Genomic DNA, 26,635 nt, shown 5'->3' on the forward strand with positions numbered 1-26,635 from the left:
TGCAGGGCTCTTTGGTCAATGGCTCTTTTCCGATACGACGCTCCCCTGTCTCTCGTCGTCAAGGGTTGCTACCATGTCGGTACTAGCGCAGGGTTCGAATCGAACACCATGCCGCCCTTCCCCAAACCCCGCACGAACGGAAAAGCTGGGCGCCCCATTTACTCCATTTCCCCCATGGGGGGGCTCCACGTAGATGTGGCCCCTTATCGTGACTTCGGCGGAGACTACGGAGACGCGAAGGGCTGGTTCGTCCTAGCTTCCCTCGGTATATATGTAGCTTCTGCACAGACGAACACGTCTTAAGCCGACGACGTCCGGTCTCTCAGGTTGCAGTCAGGTTCATCCAGCTCAAAACCTCGACTTGGCCGGTGTTTGAACGCGTTCGACGACGAAAATACGGCACAATCTCGATTCGGAGACAGCCAGATACCAAGATGGCCGAGCCAAGAAAGTCTGAGGAGGACAAGGCGGACGTCAGCCAAATGGAGCGCGTCTTGACCGCTAACTCGCTTGGCGACGCCGACAAGCCCAACCGGAATGCGAAGGTTGACGAGTTTGGAGCACACACCAAGACCGACCCCAAGGAAATTGCCCTTGTCAAGAAGATCGATCTGTACATCTTGGTATGTCTTGGCAAGAAGCTCTGTAGTGGTACTGCGACTAACTCAGCTCCCTCGGCAGCCCATTCTCTGGGTGATGTACTTGTAAGTTACTCCAATGTTTGAGTTGAGATGTCAAATGTTAACAACGGCTTCTTCAGTCTGAACTTTCTCGACCGCAATGCCATGATCAACGGAAAGCTCAACTCATTGTCGAAAGACTTGAATCTCAAGGGCACCGAGTACAACACCTGCGTCTCCATCCTGTTCGTTGGGTATGTCGAACGATCCCAATATGCAATCGCACTGGACTAAACGCTGGTAGATACTTGTGTGGTCAAGTGCCCTCCAACATGATCCTTAACCGAGTGCGACCGTCTTGGTACATGGCTGGTGTGTATGCCAAGGTTACAATGGCATGTGTGAATTGCTGACAATGGGTGTGTAGGCTTCATGCTGGCGTGGTCGATCATCTCTCTCCTCACATACCTGGCACACGACTACAAGTCGATGTTGGTCTTTCGGTTCTTTCTTGGCATCACTGAGGCTCCTGTAAGTCTATGGGCTTAAGGTCAATTTCAAGACAACGTGCATGAGCTAATGCTGCCCAAGTTCTACCCTGGAGCCCTGTACATGCTCAGCATGTTTTACACCCGCAAGGAGATTGCTACTCGTATGGCCATCTTTTACACAGGCAACATGTTGGCCAGCGCCTTTTCCGGCCTGATTGCTGCGGGTGTCTTTGCGGGCCTGGACGGAAAGCATGGCCTCGCTGGCTGGCAATGGTGAGTAACAGCCTTGTCTCTCTGTTGTTTGCATTGCTCTGACAAACCCCAGGCTTTTCATTATCCAAGGTGCCGTTTCGATTGGCGTTGCCTTAGCAGCTTTCTACCTACTTCCGGACGCGCCCCTGCAAACTCGATGGCTCACCGAGGAGCAACGCCAGATGGCTCACAAGCGCATCTTTGATGATACCACCGATCGTCGTGAGGGTGGAACCAGCGTGTGGAAGGGTCTGCGTGAGGCCTGCTCTGATTGGCGAACATGGGTCTTCTGTCTCATGGACAACCTGCATCTTTCGGCCAACGGCTTTAAGAACTTCTTGCCAAGTGTCGTGAAGACTCTGGAGTACAACACAACCATCACGCTGGTTTTGACGTGCCCGCCATACATCCTGGCTGGAATCATGAGTATTGTTGTCTCTCACTCCTCTGGACGTTTCAATGAACGCACATGGCATACGACGATCAGCAAGTTGATTGCTTGTGCCGGGTTCGCGATGGCTGTGGCTACGTTGAATACCACCGTTCGATACGTTGGAATTATGATCTTTGTGGGCGCCACGTACGGCGTGAACAACATCATCCTGGGATGGACTGCGGCGGTTTTGGGTCAAACCGATGAGAAGAAGGCGGTTGCTATTGCGATGTGCAACACCCTTGGCAACCTTGCGAGTGTTTATACACCGTATCTTTGGCCTGACTCGGATGAGCCTAGGTATCTCAAGGCTATGTTGGCTAGTATTGGCTTCTCGATTGGTGTTGTTATTTGTGCTTGGATTATGCGTTTTGCGCTGCAGAGGCAAAATCGTAAGATGCTTGCCTCGAACGAAGGCGTCACGAACTTGTATGTATACTAAGAAGAGCGGCTTACGGCTTTACGAATTAGATGGGAGACTGGCATCATCATGTACGGCCATTTGGATTGGCCTATCTAGATAGACAAGAGATTGAGCGGATCTCAATATTCACGTATGACATCTACACTTGATGGATCCCATTTGTCTAAAAGTATGTTACGGACGTAGGCCACTACTCCCTTTCATTGAGGACCATTTGAAAAGCTTCAACAAAGGACTCTTCCCAGTCTTGCTCGGTCTTCCTCGGTTTCCACCCCAGCTCAGCGGCCAAGGCTGGCGTTGTCGCGGAGCTATGAAGTTTAGCTGCGGTTCAACCAAGCATCAAAATAGAGGTTGGGCTGAAAATAGACTTACTTGGCTGCATAGTTCATCTCAATGATCTGAGAAGGCGCATTTAGAAACGTGGAGCGAGCCTCGTCAAATGAGATGGATCGCGGCTCCGCAGATTCCAGTGCACCAAGTCTGACACCAGCCTTCCCAACCTCTGTCGCAATCTCAAGCCAATTGTGGCTGCCGGTGTTGGAAAAGTAGATACCCCTTCGGCCTGAAGGAATGTCTTCTCCAGCTAGTATCTTGCTTAGAACAAGCTCATACAAAAGAGCCAGATCCGTCACATGGACGTGCCCAAGACTGCAAGAGCCGTCATTTATATACGGCGAATAGCCCAGTTGAATGGCGCCGCGAATGATGCTAGGTATCTGCATGGAGCCTTGGTTGAAAAAACCTGTTCCACGGCCGTAGATGGTTGGGGGCATCATGATGTAAGACTTTACACCAGTGCGCTCAGCCGTTTTGATGACAGCAATCTCGGTTGTGCGTTGAGCATAAGCCTCTTTTGCCTCTTCCTGCTCCTCGAACTCGAAGACTTGGTCTTTATCGGACCATTCACGGGCTTCGACAGCCTTTTTGTTGATGGTTGGTTGCGCCAAGTTGGAAGTCCCTGACGTCTATACGCCTCATTAGTAAATGTGTACATGAAAGTGAACCTTGATGTGTTGACCTACGTGGATGAAGTAGACATCTCTGCCAGTCTGCTTCTTGCGCTCGGCGAGACCTTCCACCAGAGCTACGGCTGAGCCAGTATGATGGCCATGTGTAGTGTGAATGACATAATCGTATCCGCTGGCCACCTCTTTCAACCGAGATGAGTCGTCAAGATCCTTGAATAGGATTGCGTTGATGCCCTTTCCTTTCAAAAGATCAGCTTGATCTTGCCTTCGAACCAGCGCAGTTATCGAGAGGTCTCGGATATCAGGGTAGGAAGAGTCGAGGAGCTGGGAAAGCACCGTGCCTCCGCTACTCGTCGCGTTATTTAGTTTTCGGTGGACATTTGCAGCGTGCGCCTAGGTTGAACCCACATGAACCCGGTAGCACCGGTGAAAAGAAGTTGCTTAGACATATCTCAGGAGTTTATCGAACAGCTTGTTGACGAGGATTGGTTGCTGTTACCTCGCTCGTGAAATCAAATGGTTTAAACAGAACGTCGGGTTTAAATGGTGACATCAGTATGGGTCTGACTATTACCAATTGAGACGGGATTTGTATTCCGCGGAGAGCTGCCCGAGAAGTCCGTGGAGAAATTAAGTTGCACTGATCAATAAGCTTAACTGAAAAACGGCCCAGCGGTTTAGGATCTGCTGATAGCGTGGTTGAACGTCATCGCGCAGATGAAAAGGACTCATTTAGCTTAATTTGGCGCTGTTATGCAAGAGCTCAGCTAGCGCCAAGACACGGAATGCAGGCCAATTTAAGAGCAGTCATTTAGCCTCACCACGAGCATGCTCTTGAAATGCTGAAGCTAGGCTCATTTTATTCGTATTAGAATACAGTTGTTTCATTCCTTTGGTAACGAAGATATTTCCACGACGCTAACCCAGATATTCTCCTTGTTCTCGCTGTATGCGACAATCAGCTTGTCACCGACCTGCACCGCCGTGGGATAACTGAATCCATACGCCCGATTCTTGATCCCATCGCGAGTATCTGGTACAATTTCCTTGGTCGCATTAGTACGCAATACGCCAATTGCCCGGTACGTCTGATCTTTTCCTCGAGAGACCGCGAGCGTCAACGGTTGGCGTTGGGGGTCTGCAGCGTTGTAGCGAGGGTTCGAGAGAAGATACCTGTCGCCATTTTCCTGGATTTGACCAAGAAATTGCTTTGTTTTGGCGTCTGGAATGTTGGTCTGGTATATCTCATTGCCAGTCTGGCTCTTCACCTTGGGGTACCAGCCTTCTCCCTCTGGGTCTTCGTTGTACTCCACCCAGACAGAGTGCGTATTGTCCTTTTCAGTCGTGATGTCGCGCCAGTGCCGCTGCCAATAACCTCCCGTTGGCGAGTCACCGTCGTTATGCCATACGGCGAAGGTCTGTTCTTCCATCTGATGCGTGCCGTCGGCGGCGAACAGTCCGGTATTGTACAGCCAAGGCGACCATGCGGGAGCTTCGTCAGGCTTCCGTAAAGCAGTGTTGATTTCGCAAGCTCTAGGGCACCTCTTCATACCGAATTCAGTGCCGTAGACGGTTTCTGCGTACAGCTCCGACTTTGTGTACTCATTTGTCTCGATCCAGCAGGGATTCTCGAGTGCTTCTCCGTCGAGAGAAATTTTGACTGCAATTCGACCGGCAGACACCCATCTCCCAGGGCACCAACGACTCCCAGATTGGCCAATGGCGTACAGTTCTCCGTCCGTAAGATGGACAAAAGATAGAGCCTGCCATGCGCGTTGCACGATCCCGCGATCACACCAATACTTCCAGTTGTATGTTTCCGTCTGGTTGGGTAGCAAGGCGGCGGGCATCAAACTCCTCCCGGGACTCCATGTGGTTCCGCTGTCCTTAGAAGTTGAAATCCAAACGTCTTGCCCCATACTGTCTTCGTCCACGGGAGCAGATGAATAGATAAGGAAAACATTGGAGCCAATGGCGAAGAGCTCGGGGTGATGAGCATATGTTCGGTTCTCAGCCACACCGTTGTAGATCTGAATTTCTTTCTGAACGGGAATTTGATCCCATCCTGCGTAAAGAACGTCGCTATAGTTCAGAGAGGGCTGGATTTGCCAGAGGCTCTCGGGCGCAGGAGGTGCTGCGAGGGCAACAGGCGTTATTTGGGAGACTGAAAAAAGAAGAACAGCACGAGCGAGAAGTTGCGAGGTGAAGATAGGCATGTCGAATCGGATACGCGTGTGATAGACCAGTCTGGAGAGGCGGTATCAGTCCCGAGAGGTGAGTTGATGAGACTGCTGTCAGTCAACGGCATGTGAAATTTCGAAGTAAAGCCCTTTGACGGGCGTATTGATTTTTACCTTCGGTTTGAAACATAGTGTCATATAATAATTAGCAGTCACCAGCTTGAGAACATAGTGAGTGGCTTCTATTGAACACGTTGATCCAACAGTTGATTGGGGGAATAACATCTCCGTCGCGCGGGGTTCAAGTGAGGGGCCTTCGAATTTAACCACACCCACCACGCTGGAGCTATTCTCCGAGATTTGGAACAAACAGCGCTCAGCTTGACAAGTCTAGTATGTGGTCAGATGCTGGGCTGGACGATGGGCAGGATAAGCTTCTAACACTTCGCCAATACTGTAGGTTTTGGGATCGATGTTTGACCCGCACGGCCCACACCTACAACATTGTAATTACTTCATGTGCAATTATGTCCTACATGTATGTGACTTGTAGAAAGTAATGCGAGGTATAACCATAAATCAAGCTTGTGCACAGTCATTTCTGCAAGTCCTTGTTCCTGGCATAGTCTTCATTCCATATTTGAATCCCGGAGATGGTCAGTATGCTGCGTCTTGCAATGGCTAACTGCGACGTTCTAGCCAGGCGAATCACGATGGCAAATGGCTGTGGTTTCGTATCAGTGTCAATTGACATGTTGCTCAATAGTGTCGAGACATTGTCTCGTTCGACTTAAACTCGACATCACGAGGGACTGCGAAGTGTTGATTCCACTCGACTTCAGCATCAGGATGAAAGCCAAAGAGCTCGTGAATGCCGTACATCGTAGACTGCTTGCTTCAGTTGAGGTTTTATCATTTGCTTATCAAAGAAAAAAGGCGCTTCATGTTGAAACGAAATCTATTCAAAATCAAAGTCGTCAACCTATGCAACTATCCATTAACAGCTAAACAGCACGTTGCACATAACACCCCAGATTTATCCAAAAAGACTATACACCAGAGAACAAAGGAATACGCGGACCAAAAGAGTGGTAGTCCGATTTTGTTTTGAACATCCTCCACAGAAATTTCTTCTTGCAGAGAGGTGAAAATAATCTTGAAACCCTTTTCAGGGTCGATGGATAGGCCATGGGGCCGGTGTCGACAGCGGTATCCAGCGAAGGATTGGACCGCCTAGAGCATGATCGTCAAAATTGATACCAACGGAGACGATTGAGTCTTTTGTGCAAGCTTTGAAGACTCAGTCGTTCAGGTAGGTTGGACGAGATGCCATTGGAGTGTGTACGCGGAATGTTGTCTGGGTTGACGGCCCCTAAGGGCTTTGTTGAACCATGTATCATCGTGATTGGTGCCACGCAAGCTCGAATCGGAAGCTTGGTTGAACGGCATTAGTCAAATCTCCGGTCGCTCCCTGCAGCTGTGCCAACCAGCTTAGATTGTCAGTAAGGCGCAAACAACCGGTTGCTATGGATTTCCTACATTAGGGGAACTCGGAAGTGCTGATCTTGCGCGGCTGTAGGGGCTGCAGCACTCGGCACAGTTGACTTGGAGGTTAAATCTGGTGGGCATGGCTGAGAGCTTAGAGACAATGATTATGACACCGTGGTGCTGAGAAAGTTTGATAGGGGAAAATTCGAAGTCCGTCAATAGTTATCGGAGGGAAGAACGTGTCAACTTAAATACTTCGACAACCAGAGCCATTACGAAAGACCTTGCCTGTAAGCATGTAGTTGCGGGGGTCTGGGAAGGCAACAAGGCGTACCGGCCCGCTGACGTCTTAAGGTTGCCTTTCGTTCTAGCCTGACGTTACTTTGGAGAGGGGAATACTCGGAATGAGGCGGCATTGGTGAACTCCGCCACACCACTGTAGTATTATATGGATTCTGCGTCGCCGAGAACTTGGCGAAGGGCTGTGTGAACATAAGAGCGTTAACCATTCCGCGGTCAAGGTTGGTAAACCGAAGAAGTGGGTTGGAGTAGGCTCCTCGATTTCATCGGAGGTCGTCAGGGCGCAGCCGATACGCTTCATTGCTTCGAAGACATTCATCGCGAGAATACTAAATGCTGCACGATTGAAACTCTTACTGTTTGCTTTCAACGATCATACAAGGAGAAATGCAAACTGGGCCCCAAAGAAGATGTTCCGAATTGCGTTACGCGGCAGGTCGAAATGATTGTCAAAATGGTTTCATACGGATCGTTCCATTATCTCATACTTCAATTAAACGCTGTGACCTCGCAGACCTTCCATAATCCCTTGGTTCACTAGATGCAGATGTTGCCTGAACGAATCTCGCCAGCCTGCGTATTGAAGCGCTTTTCAAGATGATATCTAAACTCAATGCATATTCACTCAAAGACGCACCCAGGGAATGCTCAGTCGCAACGAGAACTTCCCATGGATTTTGAGCACGGCCTGGAACCAATAATTATGTTCTTTGGCACCTCGTCTGTGAAGCATGATGCGATGTGAGAACGGCGGAAATAAGCACCAAGCGGGCTACTTCAGACATACCGGTGGAAGTTCATTTCTTTGAGAACTGCTACAGCTCCCGTAAAATATATGTCGTGGGCTTATGTCGAAGTTTCGATGTGTTCCCAAATTTCTGAAAAGCCATTAGCGCGAATACCGGAAAGTCAAGACTTTTTGAGACGGACGCATTTGGTATAGACACATTTCCCAATTCCAGTCAGTCTGCCATTGTGTCGGTCTTCCATCGCGCCCACTGTTCTCGCGGACATAACCTGTGGCTATAGACCGTTGGGCAAACGACCAGACGTGTTTGTTGTGTTGCGGTAGCAGGATGCTGCTACCCGTGATTGTTGGCGTTCACAGCGGACTGTAAACTTGCCTGTCGATAGGCCTGAGCATCGAACAAACGGATTAAACGATACACTAGGTCTGTCTTTCCAGAAATGAAGTTCCTTGGTCGCAATATTCTGGAGTATTGCAACAACACGGATGATACATAGGTTGGCGGCACTGGACCCATGCATCTGTTCGATTGGCGTCTCCGAAGCGTGACCAGCTTGGGGCAAGACGAATACCAGCACTTAAGTAATAGTAGGATCACCCGGTGGATAAAGAACTGATAGTTCTAGAGCCCGCCTGGCATCCCACTTCCTTGTGCAAAGGCCACAGCCAATACATCTTGCTATTCTTGTTGTCGTCTGCCACAAACAAAATTGAGGAAATGTGATAAAACAAACCACTATGAACTTCGTTACAGCTGGGGAAAACTCATACTTATGAATGTTCAAGTAACAAGATGTTCTTGCTTTCGTTACGTTGCTCCGTTCTTCATAGAGTGTCGAGGGGGGACTCTGCTAACCCCAGTACCAGACTGCGCAATCACAATGTTGATTGCCTGCGAAGAAAACCTGTTTTCACGCCTGCCTGCGCCATCAACATTGACAAAGAAGTCTCACTTCACTTGCTCTGGGCACTCAGCAATCCAATCAGAACTGCAGATATGTAGCATTCCAAGAGCTTGCATGCATGCAGATGCAATCCGCGAAATTCGCCTCGTCAAAAAGCGACAGTTCTCAGCCAGTCAAAATGCAACCTTGAGCTTCAAAACTCGGTGTCAGTGGAAGGAACCTCAAGTCCATACGAATTCCAAATGACTGCGCCGCTTAAACATTGGAAAATTGAAAATAGGGTGTACACGCTGTGACCTTAAATATGTATGTATGCAGGACTTGCGGATGTTAACGAGATGTATTACAAAACTCACGGTTCACATGCGTGGAGTATGTTGTATGTATTTGTGAGCTTCTGGAACTCTGATTTTCTATATCGACCAAGTATTGGCCGACAGCTACGGATAGAAAAATAAATAAATTAGTCTTCCTTTTTAAGGGCTCAAGGACTCTGTTTTGTGCGATCCAGGATATCTTAGACGCAACGTTCTACCAGCTTACCTGCAGAAGTCAGTTCCAAATTTCTATGGGAACCCCATCACTGCTCTCATCCATCCGCAGTCTCTAATGCATCCTGTCGACAAGACAGGAAGGTCTTTCCCACGACCATGATATTAATTTCTGCAGGCTAATCATGTGGTTATCGAAGTACTATATTTGAGGGGGGCTTCGCGGTTGCTTTCACTGCGCGGTCTGCCCAGTGCTGCCCAGTGCTCTTATGAGACTTGTAAGCAGGCTGGTTTGAACTGCATTTTCAGGCGCTGAGTAGCAGTAGTCAGCCTGTGACGAGGAGGGAACCCATGGCATCTGCCAATGAGAACCATGGCGAACAGTTGAGCTTCCGTGCGGACCATTGTGTGCCAGCGACCTTTGGTGAGGCAATGCGCATGCGTGTGCATCATGCATGAATGCTGGCACTAATGTGGGTGAAGACACACCCCATGTCACAACCAGAGGTTCTTTGCATTGGGAATTGGAAATAGCCCCGCTGATATGATCCGATTCCATCCGGCTTGCAGATAAGGGCCCATGAAAGTTAAGTAGGCAGACCTCACGGCTGAACAGACAATGTGCTCCATGTTCCCTGGGCCGCGAACCACAAGTGAGCACTAGCGGGGTACAAGAATCGGCCTTCAGTCCTCGTAGCAAACCTGTGGTGTTTCGGAACATTGACTGTTTAGCATCTTTGTGTCTTCGCTATCATCCATTAGAAGACAACATGGACATTCCCCAGCCCGAGGATTACCAGATTGGCTGGATTTATGCTTTACAACTGGAGCTTACTGCTGCGAAAGTTTTCTTTGACAAAGAGTATCCCCAACCTCAAGATGCGGCCCAAAACGACAACAACAACTATGTTCTGGGGAGAATGGGCAAACATCATATCGTCGTTGCAGGGCTTCCCCTTGGCCAAACAGGAAACAACTCCGCGGCGACGGTGCTAAAAGATATGGTTCGGTCTTATCCAAACCTGCGGTTCGTCCTCATGGTCGGCATTGGAGGAGGGGTGCCAAACGCCAAGAATAACTTGAGAGAAGAATGCGAAAACGAAATTCATCTGGGCGATGTTGTTGTCAGCGCTCCCTCTGGACAACACGGTGCAGTCATCCAGTACGATTTCGGCAAAGAGCATCAAGACCGCGGTTTCGAGTTCACCGGCTACCAAAACCTGCCGTCTGCTACGCTGCTTGGGGCTATCCCCACCCTACAGTCGAATCACGATATTGATGGCACAGATTCGCTTGCCAATAGGATCGAGGAAAGATTGAACCTGAAGCCCAAACTCAGAAAGACGTATGGGCGCCCCGAAAACAAGACGGACAAGCTCTACTCGTCAGACTTCGTCCATGTCGATGGCAATGCTACATGCAATGAATGCGACGAGACCAAGATTATACGAAGAGGGCGCGAAGACGAAGACAAGGTCCCCCGAGTCCACTACGGACTTATCGCATCCGGAAACAAAGTGATGAGAGATGCCAAGCAGCGAGATTTCCTGGCCAAAGAAAAGGGTGTCCTTTGTTTTGAGATGGAAGCTGGAGGTTTGATGAACTCATGGTCTTGTTTGGTCGTTAGAGGCATTTGTGACTACAGCGACTCTCACAAGCACAAGAAGTGGCAACAATACTCGGCGTTGTCCGCCGCATCCTACGCAAGAGAGCTGCTGGATCTGATCCCGCAACAGAGGATCGGAGGGGATCAGAAGATTGCCGACCAAATTTCCAAGGATGGTTAGAATCCAATCCCCGCTGACCAAAGAATTTGATTCTGACGTGCGCTTTAATTAGTTGAAGAAATCAAACTTGAGGTTACAAACATCGGCGAAATGATCCAGAAAGAACGCCTAGACAAGTGGCTGTCGCGCTTGTCTAATATTGACTATGCTGCTAAGCAGAAAGAACATATTGATAGTTGTGAGGAAGACACTGGAACGTGGTTCTTGGAGTCTACTGAATTCACAACTTGGAAGGAGTCTCCTGGCAAAGTTCTCTTCTGCCCTGGAGTTCCGGGGGCCGGGAAGTCTGGAATAGCCTCGATAGTGATCGAGCATCTGACTCGTTTGTTTCAGAAAGACGGAAATCCAAAGGCCAAGGTCGGATACTTCTATCACAGCTATGATGACAAGGAACAACCAGCTTCAACTTCAACTAGCGTACTCTCGACAATATTCAACCAACTCTGCAACAGAGGGAATCTACCACAGATTGTCCGAGAGTTGCTTCACGCTTACGAGAACAATCACAACCTGCCAACCAGCCGGGTCATGTTGACCGCATTGGAAGCTGTTGTGCGGCATAACGACTGTGAGAATTTCATCATCATAGACGGTCTTGATGAGTCCTATTCCAGAGCTGAGGACTCATTGCCAACTATGAAGTCAATTATGGGCCTTCGAACCTGCGGAAGAGTAAACATATTGGTAACTTCCAGGCCGAACAATTATATAGAAGGGTTTATCAGGACGCAAGTTCCGATGGTGGACCTTCTTACTCTCAGTATTGAGGCCAGCATAAGCGACCTAACGATTTATCTCAACAAAAGGCTGAATGACCATGTCCTTCAAGACTACAAGCAAGCTTGCTTAAAGCGAATTGTCAAGATGAGTGCCGGCATGTAAGTGAACTGCTAGTTGATAAGGTTATTAGAAAAACAAGCTTACGCTTTTCGGATTAGATTTCTCATCGCCAGAATACTATGCAAAATAGTCAACAGCATGATGAGCCCCGAATCAATTGCAGACAACCTTGCAAAGCTCCCCAGATCTCAGATGACTCCAACAGACGTATACAAACGCAGCATGGATCGAATCATGGACCTCAAAGGAGAGCAAAAGTTGAACACGCTTAAGACGCTTCAATGGATTGTCCACGCAGAGAGACGACTCACAAAACTGGAGCTGGAACATGCACTTGCAATCCGTGCAGATAGTCGCGAGTTCTCAGCCAAGGACATTGTCAGACTTGATGATATTCTACCACACTGCGCTGGACTGGTCAGGTTGAACCGCCATTCCAACAGGGTTGAATTGATTCATTCTACAGCGAAGACGTTTCTATCTACGCATGAAGAAATTCGCAACCAGAATGCTTTGGCATTGATTTGCCTGTCGTGCGTGACTTATCTGAGCTACAGATGTTTCGATTCAGGGCCTTGTACAAATGTCGCTGCTCTGGAAGAACGGAAAGCTGACAACCCAATGTTCATGTACGCCAGTAGTTACTGGGGAGAACATGCTAGCAACTGGACTCGGGGTTGCAGAACAGGTAATCATCTTCATCCCTCTGACGGAAGCCTGAAAGAGATCAACAGGGCTATTCTGAGATTCTTGACGGCGAAGAAAAACCTCTTCGCTTCAGTGCAAGGTTACATTTCCCGATTTCCCATCGACAAAGACATCGACGTCTTCGAAAAAACAACTGCCCTGCACCTCGCCGCCAGGTATGGCCTTGATACAATCTTTGGCGATCTCTTGGGCGACTCTCGTTACGCTACCTTCGCCGACGCCTACAGATACGGCAACACACCAATTTTGAACGCTGCCAGGCATGGGCACGGTCGAATTGTACAGGCGTTGTTGAGTCGTCCCGAGGTGAACATCAACCAAAGCGACAAAAACAAACGCTCACCTATTTCACTTGCTGCTTCAAATGTTCATGTTGGAGCCATAGAGGCTTTACGTGAACTGATTCGGAGTGGAAGAGTCAACGTGGAGTCTAGAGACTACAAGGGACGAACGGCATTGTCTTTTGCCGCTTCTAGGAGCGACCAGAGCGCCTTAGAAGCGGTGGAGCTTCTAGTTGATCAGGGCAAAGCCAATATTGGCTCTAGAGAAGCGGACAATTGGTCGCCTTTGGCACGAGCAGCAGCATACGGCCACAAGAAAATACTCGACTACTTGCTATCGAAGCGATACAATTCGATGACAAGACATCCAACCCGACGAAAGAAAACTTCTCTTTTGGAATCCGCTGTTTTGAAAGCAGCCGAGTATGGGCAACTCGACTGTGTGGAGATGGTATTTAAATCATCTCCGGATGAAGTCAATGTCGACTTTCAGAATTATCGAGGAGAAACGGCGTTGTGGCAAGCGACCAATAATGGTCACAAGAGCGTGATGCAATACCTCATCGAATCGCGCGCCGCCGATGTCAAGGTTTCGGACAATTGCGGTGTCTCTCCCATCTTGTTGGCGTTTCAAAACTTCGACAAAGAACTTATCAGAATTGTACTGGGTCTGGATATGCATGATCTGCATGTTGACAAGCGACCGACGTGGGACGCATTGTATTTGGTATCTCACGACGACAAGTATGATCATGTTCTTGTCAAGGCTTTGGAGGCTATGGATCTGCCTGCGGACTCAGCAGACCGCGATGGGACCACACCTCTTCAATGGGCAGTTCGGAAGGGACTTACCGCCTTGGTGAAGCAATTTCTCCGGCAAGAAGACGTTGATCTTGACAAAACTTCTAATGCCGGCTACACTGCATTATGGCATGCCGTGGAAACGCGAAACTTAGCTGTGGTTCGCCTGATACTCGAGAGGGTGAACGTCAATCCCAACATTCGGGCCCCCAATCCAGCAGCATCTGCCAGCAATGGTGTGCCGCGGTCATCATTGGAGCTTGCTTTAGAACACCGAGACGAAAACATGGTATCAGTACTCTTCAGTTGCGGAAGCATCGACATGACCCAACAGGACTGGATGGGCCGAAGTCCAATATTTTCTGCCGCGGAACGCGGGTTGACTACGACGGTCCAGCTTTTCCTGCAATCAGGCAAGGTTGATGTTAATGCAAAAAACAGCAGAGGACTTACTCCACTCATGGTGGCTGTGGGAAAAGGCCACGTCGATACTGTGCGACTACTACTTGAAAGCAACGCTGATGTCAACATTGGGAGTGGTAGAAAAGCAACAGCCCTTTCTATAGGGGTACAGAAGAACAGAGTTGAGATTGTCAAGCTTCTGCTGGAGAAAGTATCGGACTCTATGACGGCGGCAAATAGAACAGCTCGTCAAGTCATGATCAATCTCAGAGACTGCAAGGGACGCACGCCTCTTCATATAGCTGTGGAGAGAGGCAATCACAACATGGTCACAGTACTCGCAAGCTCGCCCAGAATCACAACCAACATTCAAGACCAGAACGGGAGAACTCCGCTTCATACCGCCATAAATGCCAATCGCCACGACATGGTATCGCAGTTGGCTCGACTCGGCAAAGCCGCTTTATCAAAGAAAGACCGGAAAGGCATGACTCCATTTCACCTTGCGATAGTGAGGAAAAGCCCCGACGTCGTCGCGGAACTGCTCAAGTTGCCTCCCAATTGGATCGAGGTTAATAAGAAAAACGCCGAAGGCTTTTCGGCACTATCTACGGTAGTTCGGCAGAGTCAATGGCCGATATTGGAGATCATGTCCAGCGTCAAAGGAATTGATCTCAACACGAAGGACAAGTATGGTCGGAGTCCGCTATCGGATGCCATTGGACGGGGCGAAGGTCTCAAATTCCTCAGTACGGTTCAATCAGGGCTTTCAATGAAATCGATCAATCAGCTGCTGTCATCTGGAAGAGTTGAGCTCAACTCAAAGGATAAGAAAGGAAAAACGGTTCTTTTCCACGCGGTGGAGAGACAAGACGTGCAATTAGTCATGATGTTGCTTCGATCCAGCACCATTGAAGCCAACCGCGCGGATGACAGAGGCTTGACACCGCTGATGGCTGCAGTGTCCAACAGAAGCATCAACCGTGATCTAGTTGGAGCCCTTCGACGGAGGATTGACGGCAATTCCATCAACCACCAGTGCCAATATGGGCGTACCGTGTTATCATATGCAGCAGAGTTTGGACATGAGGAGGTTTCTAGACAACTGCTCAAGATGACAGGGGCAAAGCCAGATCTCCCAGATGGTTCAAGCCGGACGCCACTTTCTTATGCCTGTGCAAAGGGGCAATTACGAGTTGTGGACCTGTTACTGGCACTCGGAGATGACTATGTGGATGCCAATCTTCGGGATCATAATGGCATGTCGCCTTTATCCCACGCAATACGGAATGGGAGAAGTCAGATTGTAGAGCGTTTGCTAAGAGTCAAATCGCTCAGGCTAGATGTCGAAGGACAACATCGTCGGACGCCCATCGAGGAAGCAACCAGTTGCGGTAAGGAGGACATCGTTCGTTTGCTACGGGACTCGGGAAGAGGTGGCCGTAACAGTTAGATGCGGTAGTAATTGTGTACCGATCAAAGCTCAATTCAAATGAAGGAAACAAATTGCAACAAGTCTGCAAACTCACCAACTATACTTCTCAACTCCAACCTCCCAAGCTTGACGCGCTGAAGTCGCGTGAATGTAAGTGGTACCGTGTACACGAGATTTTTTGAGAAATCAACCGTCGCAGGGTCACATGTATCAACTTCCTCGTCATAATAATACGTAATTTGCTACCCTGAGAAGCTTTCGTCGGGGTTTCACGCACCGAATGGTCGCCATCCCCTAACATACGTGATACCACAGGACCCAGTCCCGAGAGTCGCTGGATCAAGATTAGGGCAAGAGAAAGCCGTAACACATCACTCATAGCGAGTGGTAGTTGTCAGTGGAGAAATGCTAACAGCGTTGTTCAAATTTTCGTCTGGACCCTCATCTTCTGTGAGAACGTTGTGCCGGCATCGGTTCCCTGCTAGGAGTTGTGAGCAAGCACAGTTCTCCTGCTAGCCGCTTTCGCACGACACCACCAATATTTGGCTAATGTACCCTTTCGGTATACTAGGCGAGATTGACCTAAACGTCTTTGATGTGCGATCGCGGAACCGGCACGGTAGACTAGAAGAACCTGACGAAGCTAAAACTTCGGTAGCCAAGCCTCGCCCCAGTCTTGAGCCTCAGATCAAGACCCCGTCAGCAGATGGCAGACGGAGAATCATTTTCCACCAGTCAGAAGCTGTAAGATGCTCGCTAATACATCATCGAGCCCCTTATAACTCGCGGGTTCCCCGCAACGGTGGGTTCTTGCCCGCATCCCCAGCTTGCTCCACGAACGTTCCCCACGGGCAATACGCCGGAGGAGTGACTTAGCGGTCGGAACCCCGCGATAATGGAGCAGGCGTTATCCGAGCTGTAGCTATCTTCAGGTTGGAGATGGCTAACATGTAGATGAGAAAGCTAGCTCTGAATGGGTCGATGACGAGCCGAACATGATTGAAATCATGTCGAAATTCAATGACGAACTACAACCAACTTGTTCAAGCCCAGTATACTTGAGAAGGCGTTGATTATGTCAGTACCGATGCATATCCGGATTGACTGTGTGTTAATCTTCTGATCTTCAACGATAGTGAGTTTAATCATGACCTATCAAAGCCGAGACTACCCCGCATCCCCGGCGCGACTCAGGAAACCGTCATCCACACTTGTTTCTGACTGGACCCATGAAGAGAGGTGAATGGAGAATGGCGCGAAGGCTTGCCTCGCATTCCTAGTGCTAAGACGATCTCCGACGGGAGTTGACCGAAACCGAACAATCGGTTCCAACATCATATCACGGGGTGGATGTTCCAAGCGCTCATTGCCGGCATATCAAGTACTTGAGAAGGGATATCCCACGCCGCCAGATTGTTGACTGAGGTATTTCGATCGTCACGGGAAGCACTGTGTCGACTTTGACAGCCAGTCAACAATTACCGGCTCTGAATCAGAAACCGCCGGAATTTCGTCATCTCGCCCATCATCATGGCTGATAATGCCCCAGCGGCGGCGGACGCCAAGAACCGCAAGAGCGATGTCGAACACGTCGAACAAGACCTTCACAAGCCTCACATCGAGGACGAGGATATTCAGCAGCAACACCCGGAAATCTACCTCGAAGCCCTCGCGCGGTACCCGAACGATGAATCCATTGACCAAGCGGACGAAAAGAGACTTCTACGAAAGTTGGATATGCGCATTCTTCCTTTACTCGGAATCTGTTACTTCTTCTACTACGTCGACAAGACCACGTTGTATGTTTATCAGAACTCAGCCCTCTTCATAGGCATAGTCACTGATCTCTCATATCCAGATCGTACGCTGCTATCTTTGGCCTGAAGGAGGGCCTCGATCTCAAAGGCGAGGAATACTCTTGGCTGTCAAGTAGTTTCTACTTTGGGTGGCTAATTTGGGCCATTCCCTCCAACCTGATCATGCAGCGCAGCCCGCCTGCATGGTACCTCTCTTTCAATATTTTCATGTGGGGTGTCTTGCTCATGGCTCAAGCCGCTGCTAAGAATTTTGCGGGCTTGTTGTCTCTTCGCATTCTCTCGGGTGCCTTTGAAGCTATCGCGGATCCTGTAAGAGCTTGTCGCACATTTACTTGATATGTCTGTTGCTAATGGATTGACAAGGCTTTCATGTTGATTACTTCGATGTACTACACTCGATCTGAGCAGCCTTCACGTATCTCGGCATGGTATGCATGGAACGGGATTGGTGTAGCCGGTGGTGGTCTTATCGGTTCGTCCCAACTTTATTTGGCTTTTCTTTCGACCGTCGACTGACGTATCCCCCAACAGGTTACGGAATTGGAAATATCAAGGGATCCCTCGCTTCTTGGCGCTATGAATTCCTCGTTGTCGGTGCATTCTGCGCCTTCTGGGGCATCATTCTGGCCTTCTGCCTGCCCAACTCTCCGCGCACAATCTGGGGCTTCACTCACGATGAGAAACTGATCATGATTGCGCGTATGCGCCGCAACCAGACGGGCATAGAGCAGCGGAAGATCAACTGGGCCCAGATCAAAGAGGCTTATCTCGACTACAAGACCTGGCTCTTCACGTTGCTCGGTTTTGTCTCCAACGTCCCCAATGGCGGCATCTCCAACTTCTCAACCCTGGTCATCAAGGGTCTTGGCTTCGGGACGCTCGAGACGGCGCTTCTCGGCATCCCACAGGGTGCGCTAGTCGTCATATGGATCGGGCTTGGTGCCTTGGCAAACAGGTACATGCCTGCCAACAGCCGGACGCTGGTCAGCGCAATGTTTATGTTGCCAACTATTGGTGGTGCACTGGGCTTCCTCTTGGCTCCAGCAAATGCTTATATTGGCCGATTAATCTGCTTGTAAGTCCTCCAGCTTTCAATGATCTTGTCAGACAAAGACTTACAAGAATCTAGCTACCTCACCGGATCTTACCAGGCTTCTTTCGTCATCTCTCTCTCCCTCATCACATCCAATACAGGTGGCCAGTCGAAGAAAATGATCGTCTCTGGTATGATCTGGTTCGGCGCTTGCATCGGCAACATTGCCAGTCCTTTCTTTTACAAGACCGACCAAGCTCCTTCATACCATCTTGGCATCGGATCTCTTCTCGTTGCCAACTGCATTGAGCTTGCTCTCTTCTTCGTTTTCCGGTATGCATTCATCTGGGAGAACAAGCGCAAGGAGAAACAACGCGAAGAGTTGCGAGCGAGTGGCAATTACGTGGCTGATGAGTTGAATGCTACTGCTTTCACGGACCTGACCGACAAGGAGAACCCTAACTTTGTTTATGTCTACTAAGGCAGGTTGCATAGATTGCATTACTTGTATTGTACCAAATACCCTTCCAATGGTTCTGAATTGAAACGTTCTCTTGTATGACCGTAAATAATACAGTATTAACAAAACGTCAATGAGTCTGAGCCTTGATTGCTACTAAACGCTGAACATGTCTTCACTTCCTTGAACAAGACTTCAAGTCTATCTTGATATATGGATAATTGATTTTTGACACTCGCTGGTCTCATCCGGCTTTTATCGAAGAGCCTACTTTGTCAACCAATCCTATAATGACTTCTAGCAATTGTTCTTTCCCGTTCTGAAGCAGAAGATGTTGATAGTTCCATCTGCCTGTTTGCAGAAAGTTGCGCCCAAGTCCTTCACCTGACCTCCAAAGCAGTTAGGCTTGCAGTTTCCGCAAATTTCTCCAGCCTAGATGCAGAATAATATGTGAGAATGAAACAACTGAGAATAATGGAGCGAGCAAGTCCGAAGCTTACCCCCGTTTTAGTTCCTTTGTCGGCGGGGCAGCTGCCATCTGCTGGAGCACCTGCACAAAAGATGAAAGCGGCCGAAGCAGGGAGGATAAATTGCGCGAGTGTGGTGATAGCGATAGCGGACTTGAACAACATCTTGGTTGGTTGGCGGTATGTTTGAACCCAAAAGTAAAGATGGCTTGGTACCCGACGAAAGTTGAGAGCTTGAGAATCAGGGAGGTTTAGATGAAGCAGAGCTATGATATCTTGACGAAGAAGAGATGAAGCGCCCCGTATACTTGATTTGCTTCAAAGCCTACCTTTATACTAGATATTGAAAAGTCCAGACCATCTCGGTCTCGCTTTCGAGGGCATTTGGCTCGTGCTTTGACCGAACGCTGGCCCCTCCGATGAGGCTTAATTGTATGTGTATGGCATAAGTGTCCGAGGCAGGGGTTACATCTCCACTGCGGAACTCTTCTGATACGTTCCGATGGATTGGGGGATGGACATTAGGCTAGGGATAATGACTACAATTGCGCGGGTGTAAGACTGTTGACCAAGGATGGTATGATGAACCTACCCAGGAGTCAGGACGATCACTCGCTTCGTCATTCTCTTGGCGCTCGTAGATATTCCGCTATGGCATGGACGGCGAGAGATATTCTGATAATCAGACGAACGTCTCTGCTGCAAGTAACAAGATAGTCTCCTAGTTTGTCAAGTTCTGGCAATGAAAATCAGAGTCGCCGTGTCTACACGTGGCGGCATAAAACACGTTTTACTTAGATCGTAAGGTTGCTTCATAGAATACCTGAGACCCGCGCCTATGGTAAGTTGCCGGACGGACGGGCGTTTCTGCGCCCCGAGGCATTCATCCTACTGTGCCCACACAGCAGCTCAGCTTCTTGCTACATAATATGAACGCATGAGATGTTCAACAGCTGTGTCACGTGGGCCATAGACTAGGTATACCTTGCAAAAGCAAGAAACAGTCAATTAAAAAAGACACTGCAAAGGCTCAAGCTTTCTGGGCTGACGGACTTCATTCCTGCTCCAAGGTCGAGATGGGGTCGGAGCGAACTTTGGAGTGACCCTTCAAATGAGAAGTCGTCTGTTAAATCACTCATTATATCAAAAGTTCTTCAGGTGAGCAGAAATTTGATCTGCACATTCGGTGATCGGCAAAGTTACGATCTATCTCCGGGGTAGTTGGGATGACAGCCACATTTAGACTTTCTTCCCAACACAAGATGAGACGGCCTAAGTCGCAAGGTTTCCGCGCGGAAGGCAAGCTTTTTGATGAGACAGAACCCTTGTCGTGGCAGATGATGACCAGACTCGAGAAGTCCACTGCACTTTGGCCGTTCATGAAGATGAAGCTGTAACTCTTCATAGGGTCAATTTCATGTACGTCCTCTTCCACCCATTCTCAAACTTGAATGAGAAAGCTTGTGAGTGGGAGCTACGGGAATAAGGAGAGCTGTAACCTCGATTCACACTGCTCTCGGATGACCTTTGGCCATATTCGATCATTGAATTCGCTGGCAACAGTTACACAGACGCAAGAGGACCGGAAGCATGCTTCAATGGAAATCAAGCGTAGACCCCGTCGCGCACGGTCTGCTAGAACCAGTAGCAGCCTCTAACCGATTCTAAACCATTTCTCCGGTTTTATTTTTCCTACAAACGTAGTTGCGGCTTCTCTAATGAAAATGTTTGTCTTTCGAACTCGGGATCAGGCCCGGCCCCAAAGCAAGCGGGCACGCAGTCCGTAAGGTACTACCAGGAGAAGCGGCCGGACGCAAATCGTGGACCCCAAATCATGGGATAACCTTGGGATGGACAAAGTTCACAGTCGATGGGGGTACTGTAGTATTTTCCCTATTGCGATGCCGCGCGCGGCGCGTCAGATGATATTAACGTCAACACTACATTCGAAGCTGTTGCACTTTGCATTATATGTAGACCTTGGAGGCCACAAATAAGATGCGCGAGTCGCGTTCTAAGAACCCTTTATAGCGAGGGTACACAATAGCAACATAGATCAGCTATGCTATAACGATTCCGGCCTAGTATATAGCTTCAAAGACGTCAATAACCAAGAGTCGCCGTGCGTAGATTACAGCCGAGTTGCGCACCTTGAGAAAAGAAGTACAAATTGACAGTTGATAGACCAGAGTATTAAAATTCGTCTTTGCGTTTAGACACATCGTTCCACATTCCAAATATAGTTTTGACGGCAGAAGAGACCCAGGCAAAGACTACCGCTTTTCCTGCACTAAAGCCCGCTCATAAGGGGCGTGAAAATCAACGTCAGGCACATTCGATTATCAGCATTCATCCTATGTCTATACCTAAGGTTTCCAGTTTCCATGACCATCAAGAGGTTGCCGCCATAGAAAGATAGTGTTCGGGGACAATTGCAGTATCTATATGTCTTAGAGAAGTAAGGTACAGAAGAAACGTAGTTCTGCAGGTTAGAGAGACGGACAGCCTGAACTCCCAGATCTGTGTTCACCAGAAAGAGAGGAGGATGAAATAAGTATCAAGTGCAATATAAGAGACCTCAAATCCTAAGCAATTGTAGTTGATGACCTATGGCTCGTATCTTCTACTAGATGCTAAGGTTAGTAACTCTACTTGTGAGTTCTAAGCTTGCAGGCTTATGATTCTAGCATGTATTGAGGAACTTAGTCTTACATTGCCGTCCGATGCCGAGGTTAATAATGTTGTGCTGTGCGTACAGATGGTTCCCATTGGAGCAGGGCTTAATGGTAACTATATTGCTAAGCCCGTAGAACGGGACTGTCACAGTTACGATTACGTTTGCATCCATGCGCTGACAAGTAAGGCCGGAATCTCGAAGTTTGGGACTCTTTCATAGTCAGTTCACTCTTTATCCTATGAGCCGAATGCTGTAGAAGATAACACGGATGGAGACGAAACCTTCGGTTTCTCGTTCCCTCACAGCCACAGCAACGAAGCATTTGGTGCAAGTCGCTTTGCTCCGGTATAGATACTTGCGCTCTCATTTCTATGGACTGCTACCCTTCCGGTACTGCTTTGGCGTTGCTAGTGGGCAGCCATGATTCCATATTGCGATCTGTCGATTTTGTACTGATGCAATGCTGGTGCATTCCGCCCTCAAAGACCTACGACAGCAACTGGGAGTGACTGAGGCACTCGTGTCTAAATCCATATCCTTTCTCTTGCGTCATGCGCGATGTAATAGTTCATAACGCCAACCGCGAAATCGCCGTGCTTCTTCATGACCCACTCCATCCTCTTCCGCGCATCATCACACGTAAGCCGACTGCCGACGAGGCGACAGACTATCTCGCGCATCGCAACCTCCGCCTCGGTGGTATTCGTGTAGATCTCGTCAACAATATTGGGGAACTCATCCGCTACCTCCCAGGTATGCTCCGCCGACCTGTAGAAGCGTTCTCGGGCCAGAAGCTTGAGTGCCGGAACGTCGTACTTGTCGGCCATGATGAATAGCCGCAGGTGAAGGAAGAGTTCTTGGCGCATATTCGACAGCTGCCGAACTGCGGCTAGTCTCTCAGATTCGGTATTAAACACCTCACCAACTCCTAAGATGTCACGGCTTTCCACAGCTGCTTCATTCACGTTGCTGGTGAAGTCGTCGTACTCCTCATCGGGCTCGTGTAAATGATTGCCCATCCCAATCATTTGGGCATTCGGTTGATAATCGCCGTCCCTTGACGCGTAGTATCCGGTCGAGAGTCCTTCGCCATACTCTCCTTCGTCATACTCGTCATCGTCTTCTTCTTTTTCTTCTTCTTCTTCCTCGCCACTGGTCGAATCGTGACCTTGCCTTGACTGAGAAGTAGCATGACCGGGCTGCTTGCGGCGATACGGGATCGCAACTCCGATAGGTGCTGCCATCTCAATGCCAACTTCTTCTGGGCTCAGAAACGAAACTTCGGATGGTCTTTCCCGGTTGAAAGAAACGCCTTCATCGTAGTTCCCGGTGTAGAGAAACTGGAGTAGGCGTTGGAGAACATCAGGGTCATCCTCCGGTAGATTGATCGTGGAGGAGGAAGCTTCCTGTATCAGGGTTAGCAAATTGCCTTGTGGGAGCACGCAATTATCGATCAGGGCAGAGGTCAGATATGGATGACTAATGGAGTACCTTGAAGCCGGAAGAAAATGCCTTGTCGAAGAAGGAAGACTGGGGGCAGACTATGGCGCGATGCGCTTTGAACGTTCTTCCACCGCAGGTGATGGTCATGTCGGAGAACTTGTCGGAGAGAAGAAGAGATGACAGCCCCGAAAAGATGGAGGTGGTGCGAAGGTCGTCAAGGTGGTCGTACGTCGCGTCGCGTCGGCCACTCCCCTGAAAGGGAGGTCCAGAGTGTGAGGGCATGGCTGGAGGCAGGTTGATGATCTTGGCAGGCTTCAACTGCCGTCGTTCGTATGCGAGGCTCGTTTGGGGGGTATATTCTGCGTTGATTGTCGTAAATTTGTGTTTGGGCGTTTGTAGTTAGAAGATCAGTGGTCGGACGTCGATTGGAATTGATGGAATGTACAGGAAAGTGGCAGAATACTCCGCCGTCAATCTCCACTAGGAAGGCGGTGGGACTTGCGGGCTTGGACGCAGCATCCGCATATCGTTGGTCCTTCCATTCCACCTTCCTAGTTATCAAATGATATAATGGCAGTATATTGGGCGGTGCTTGAGTCTACCCAAGGATGCCTGATGCCCGCAGCAAATGTAGTTCTTTGCGCAATAAAATGCAGCCACCCTCATTGTTCTGGCTCGCCATACGCAACGAGTACACATTTAACACTCAATCTTCTGATCTCCATCCTGATAAGCATGCTAGTTGCAGAGCCGGGCAATCCAACTAGTGACAATGTTCGCCACACAAGATTAGATCAGTGACGACGGAAGCCAAGAGTCAAACGTACAAATAGCCCAATTTCAGCACCAAATTCTACACAGTTATAGACAATTTTAAAGCTGCAGCAATTCAATTTTAAAAGGGACAGGGTCTGTTTAAAAGCCTCTGAAGATTCCGATCCATCAGGAAGGTCATATACAATAACAGACCTAAAGGCATCATAGATAAGGCAGCGCATATTGTGAAAGGCTTCATCGTTTCAGAGTCCAAACATGTTCACTAGGAAACCAAGCCAACAAATACCTAATGGCTAATGGCTAACCAATATAGACTCCAAGCCTAGGTTCACATGGGTTCACCTACTATCAACTAATGTAAGTGTTAACCATTCCATCCTTGGTTTACAACTGGAGCTAAAGCTTTTAATTGAGGTAGATGGAGTGGATAAATGCAAGCTTTGCTCTCACTAAAGGACAGGCGTTAGCGGACTGCCTATACTGACAAACATAAAGGATCCGCTGCAGAGGATCATAAAGGATAAAAAGTATAACGCTAGTCAATTCAGCTGAGTCAGGTCACTTCTCAGGGACAGCTGGATTGAGGTACCTAACAGAATCTCTGTATCTTGAGTTATTAGGCCTCAATTTGTAATAAGGAACTAGGATAGAAATGCAGAAAATGAGAAAGGCAAGACTGCAGTGAAAGATATAAGCAATGTTATGGCGAAAAGAATGATAGGAAACAAGAGAACTAAGTTGAAAAAAGTATAGAGACGAGTTAGGAAGCTGTGAAGAAGCTACTAGATTTTGCCGCTGCGTCAGCTATTTACGTGAGTAAGCCCCTTCTTTTTGCAATTTCCACTCTTGCCTAATAAACAATGAAGTTGCTTTATCTCTCATACTCCTTTCAAATTTATAAACAAGACGGCAAGGGACATAGTGGGGATGCAATCAACCAGTTGCCATCAACAACATCAATGCCTCAAAAACAGAAAGATCTAAACATAGAGAGACTTAAGGAGGAGCGGATGAAATAGTATAACGTCTTAGATAAGTATATTAGTCTTGTGATAAATAGGATCTCTATACTTAATAAATAGTATTACTACTTCACCTTAGATTATAAATCTATAGGAGATAGGAGGAGCTAAAATGAGTTATAGGTGGTCACTAAAGGACTACTAGAGGGAGCTAAGAAGCATATAAAATGGCCTTTGATATGAGTCAACTAGTTATAGGTTTGGACTCTTGCTGGCAGTACCTTGTGTCTTTATGTTAGATAGCTCCTTCCTTCCTCAGCTAAGAGGGGCACCTTCCCTCTCTAAGTAGAAGAAACTTCACTTTCATTTTCACCTAATTCTCAATAGGCCTAGCCTTTGGCAGGCTTGAAATCTTTTCTCGCTTACTTCCTTAGCCCTAGAGGTCATTAAATCGTCAAATTGATTTTGCACTATTCCATCCCCAACATCACTATAAACTTCATCGCCAAACATCAAGTTTCGACAGCAACACCTACAGTCATGGACGCCAAGACAGAAGCCGATGACAGAAAGCTGTCAGAGCTTCAGACTGCTCCATTCATCACCATCTCTTGCGGCCAGAGAGTGTGTCTCATTGCGAAGCCGGCGACCTACGGCGACCTCAACAAGGCGATCCACGACCTCTTCTTCCTTCCCTCTGGCACAAAGTTCAGAATCTACCACACTCCGCGTTGGATGACCAGCGAGGTAGAGATTGGTGCCGATGCGCTCGCCTTAATCGCCAACCAAGACTCTCTTCGCATTGCCCTCATGGGAACGGTCGTTGTCGAAGTCCAAATCACCAGTGAGTTGCCAAATCTTGCCAGATGATCGTCTATTCTCATTTCTACTGCTGACGAATCTTTTCTGCAGCCTACGGTGTGCAGAATTACAACTACATTATCGATAGTTGGAGCCCTCTGGCCAAGCTGCTGGACTTGGTGAAGAACACCACTCAGCTTGGACTGCAAAACGATAGAATTGCCCTCTGGTACGATGGAATTCGCATCGGCGACTTCGATACCCCGGAGACCCTCAAGATGGCCGGAGGTGGCAGCAAGATCGAGGTTCGCAAGGAGAACGGATACGGCAGAATCGCCTGAAACTGAACCTACTTAATCCCCTTTATGCGACCGAGTAGAACTACGACAAAGGGAACTCGAAGGATTCTGGCCAGGGCAGGGGCCTGTCGTGGATTGGTACTTTTTGGCAACGTACACAGACACAGGCTTTACTGCTCGACGCCAGGAAATACAAGTTTACACAGCACGCAAGAGAAACATTTCAGAGAAAAAACGTACTTAATGAAGCGAAAGTAGCCGAGCGTGAACATAGATAACGTCCGCATTCATTTCCCGTCTCTCTTCTACCTTAGGTACCTACCATGTGGAAATGGCCTGCACGTT

The 26,635-nt window shown here is 48.6% G+C and overlaps 7 protein-coding genes across 7 annotated transcripts; 4 read left to right on the plus strand and 3 right to left on the minus strand.

The window, feature by feature from the left end:
- Window positions 1-434: 434 nt before the first annotated feature.
- CkaCkLH20_10627 (major facilitator superfamily transporter) lies at window positions 435-2,238 on the plus strand (the record flags this gene model as incomplete). Its single annotated transcript, XM_038893341.1, has 7 exons — window positions 435-623; window positions 682-704; window positions 761-874; window positions 925-992; window positions 1,048-1,151; window positions 1,212-1,384; window positions 1,437-2,238. The coding sequence occupies 7 exons, from the start codon at window positions 435-437 to the stop codon at window positions 2,236-2,238; spliced, it is 1,473 nt and encodes a 490-aa protein (XP_038741456.1).
- A 172-nt stretch (window positions 2,239-2,410) lies between these two features.
- Window positions 2,411-3,637, minus strand: CkaCkLH20_10628 (NAD dependent epimerase/dehydratase; the record flags this gene model as incomplete). Its single annotated transcript, XM_038893342.1, has 4 exons — window positions 2,411-2,528; window positions 2,593-3,185; window positions 3,243-3,534; window positions 3,597-3,637. 4 exons carry the CDS (start codon window positions 3,635-3,637, stop codon window positions 2,411-2,413), a joined length of 1,044 nt encoding a protein of 347 aa, XP_038741457.1.
- Window positions 3,638-4,072: 435 nt separating this feature from the next.
- CkaCkLH20_10629 (uncharacterized protein) lies at window positions 4,073-5,404 on the minus strand (the record flags this gene model as incomplete). Its single annotated transcript, XM_038893343.1, has 1 exon — window positions 4,073-5,404. The coding sequence occupies one exon, from the start codon at window positions 5,402-5,404 to the stop codon at window positions 4,073-4,075; it is 1,332 nt and encodes a 443-aa protein (XP_038741458.1).
- Window positions 5,405-10,070: 4,666 nt separating this feature from the next.
- Window positions 10,071-11,087, plus strand: CkaCkLH20_10630 (uncharacterized protein; the record flags this gene model as incomplete). The annotated part of the gene is made up of 1 exon (XM_038893344.1): window positions 10,071-11,087. One exon carries the CDS (start codon window positions 10,071-10,073, stop codon window positions 11,085-11,087), a length of 1,017 nt encoding a protein of 338 aa, XP_038741459.1.
- A 5,997-nt stretch (window positions 11,088-17,084) lies between these two features.
- Window positions 17,085-18,885, plus strand: CkaCkLH20_10631 (MFS allantoate transporter; the record flags this gene model as incomplete). Its single annotated transcript, XM_038893345.1, has 5 exons — window positions 17,085-17,353; window positions 17,413-17,680; window positions 17,735-17,843; window positions 17,903-18,446; window positions 18,501-18,885. 5 exons carry the CDS (start codon window positions 17,085-17,087, stop codon window positions 18,883-18,885), a joined length of 1,575 nt encoding a protein of 524 aa, XP_038741460.1.
- Window positions 18,886-22,532: 3,647 nt separating this feature from the next.
- CkaCkLH20_10632 (uncharacterized protein) lies at window positions 22,533-23,733 on the minus strand (the record flags this gene model as incomplete). The annotated part of the gene is made up of 2 exons (XM_038893346.1): window positions 22,533-23,414; window positions 23,500-23,733. 2 exons carry the CDS (start codon window positions 23,731-23,733, stop codon window positions 22,533-22,535), a joined length of 1,116 nt encoding a protein of 371 aa, XP_038741461.1.
- A 1,997-nt stretch (window positions 23,734-25,730) lies between these two features.
- CkaCkLH20_10633 (uncharacterized protein) lies at window positions 25,731-26,332 on the plus strand (the record flags this gene model as incomplete). The annotated part of the gene is made up of 2 exons (XM_038893347.1): window positions 25,731-26,034; window positions 26,103-26,332. 2 exons carry the CDS (start codon window positions 25,731-25,733, stop codon window positions 26,330-26,332), a joined length of 534 nt encoding a protein of 177 aa, XP_038741462.1.
- Between the last annotated feature and the right edge of the window lie 303 nt (window positions 26,333-26,635).

This window comes from Colletotrichum karsti, assembly GCF_011947395.1.
Source record: "Colletotrichum karsti strain CkLH20 chromosome Unknown Scaffold41, whole genome shotgun sequence".
Taxonomy (NCBI): domain Eukaryota; kingdom Fungi; phylum Ascomycota; class Sordariomycetes; order Glomerellales; family Glomerellaceae; genus Colletotrichum; species Colletotrichum karsti.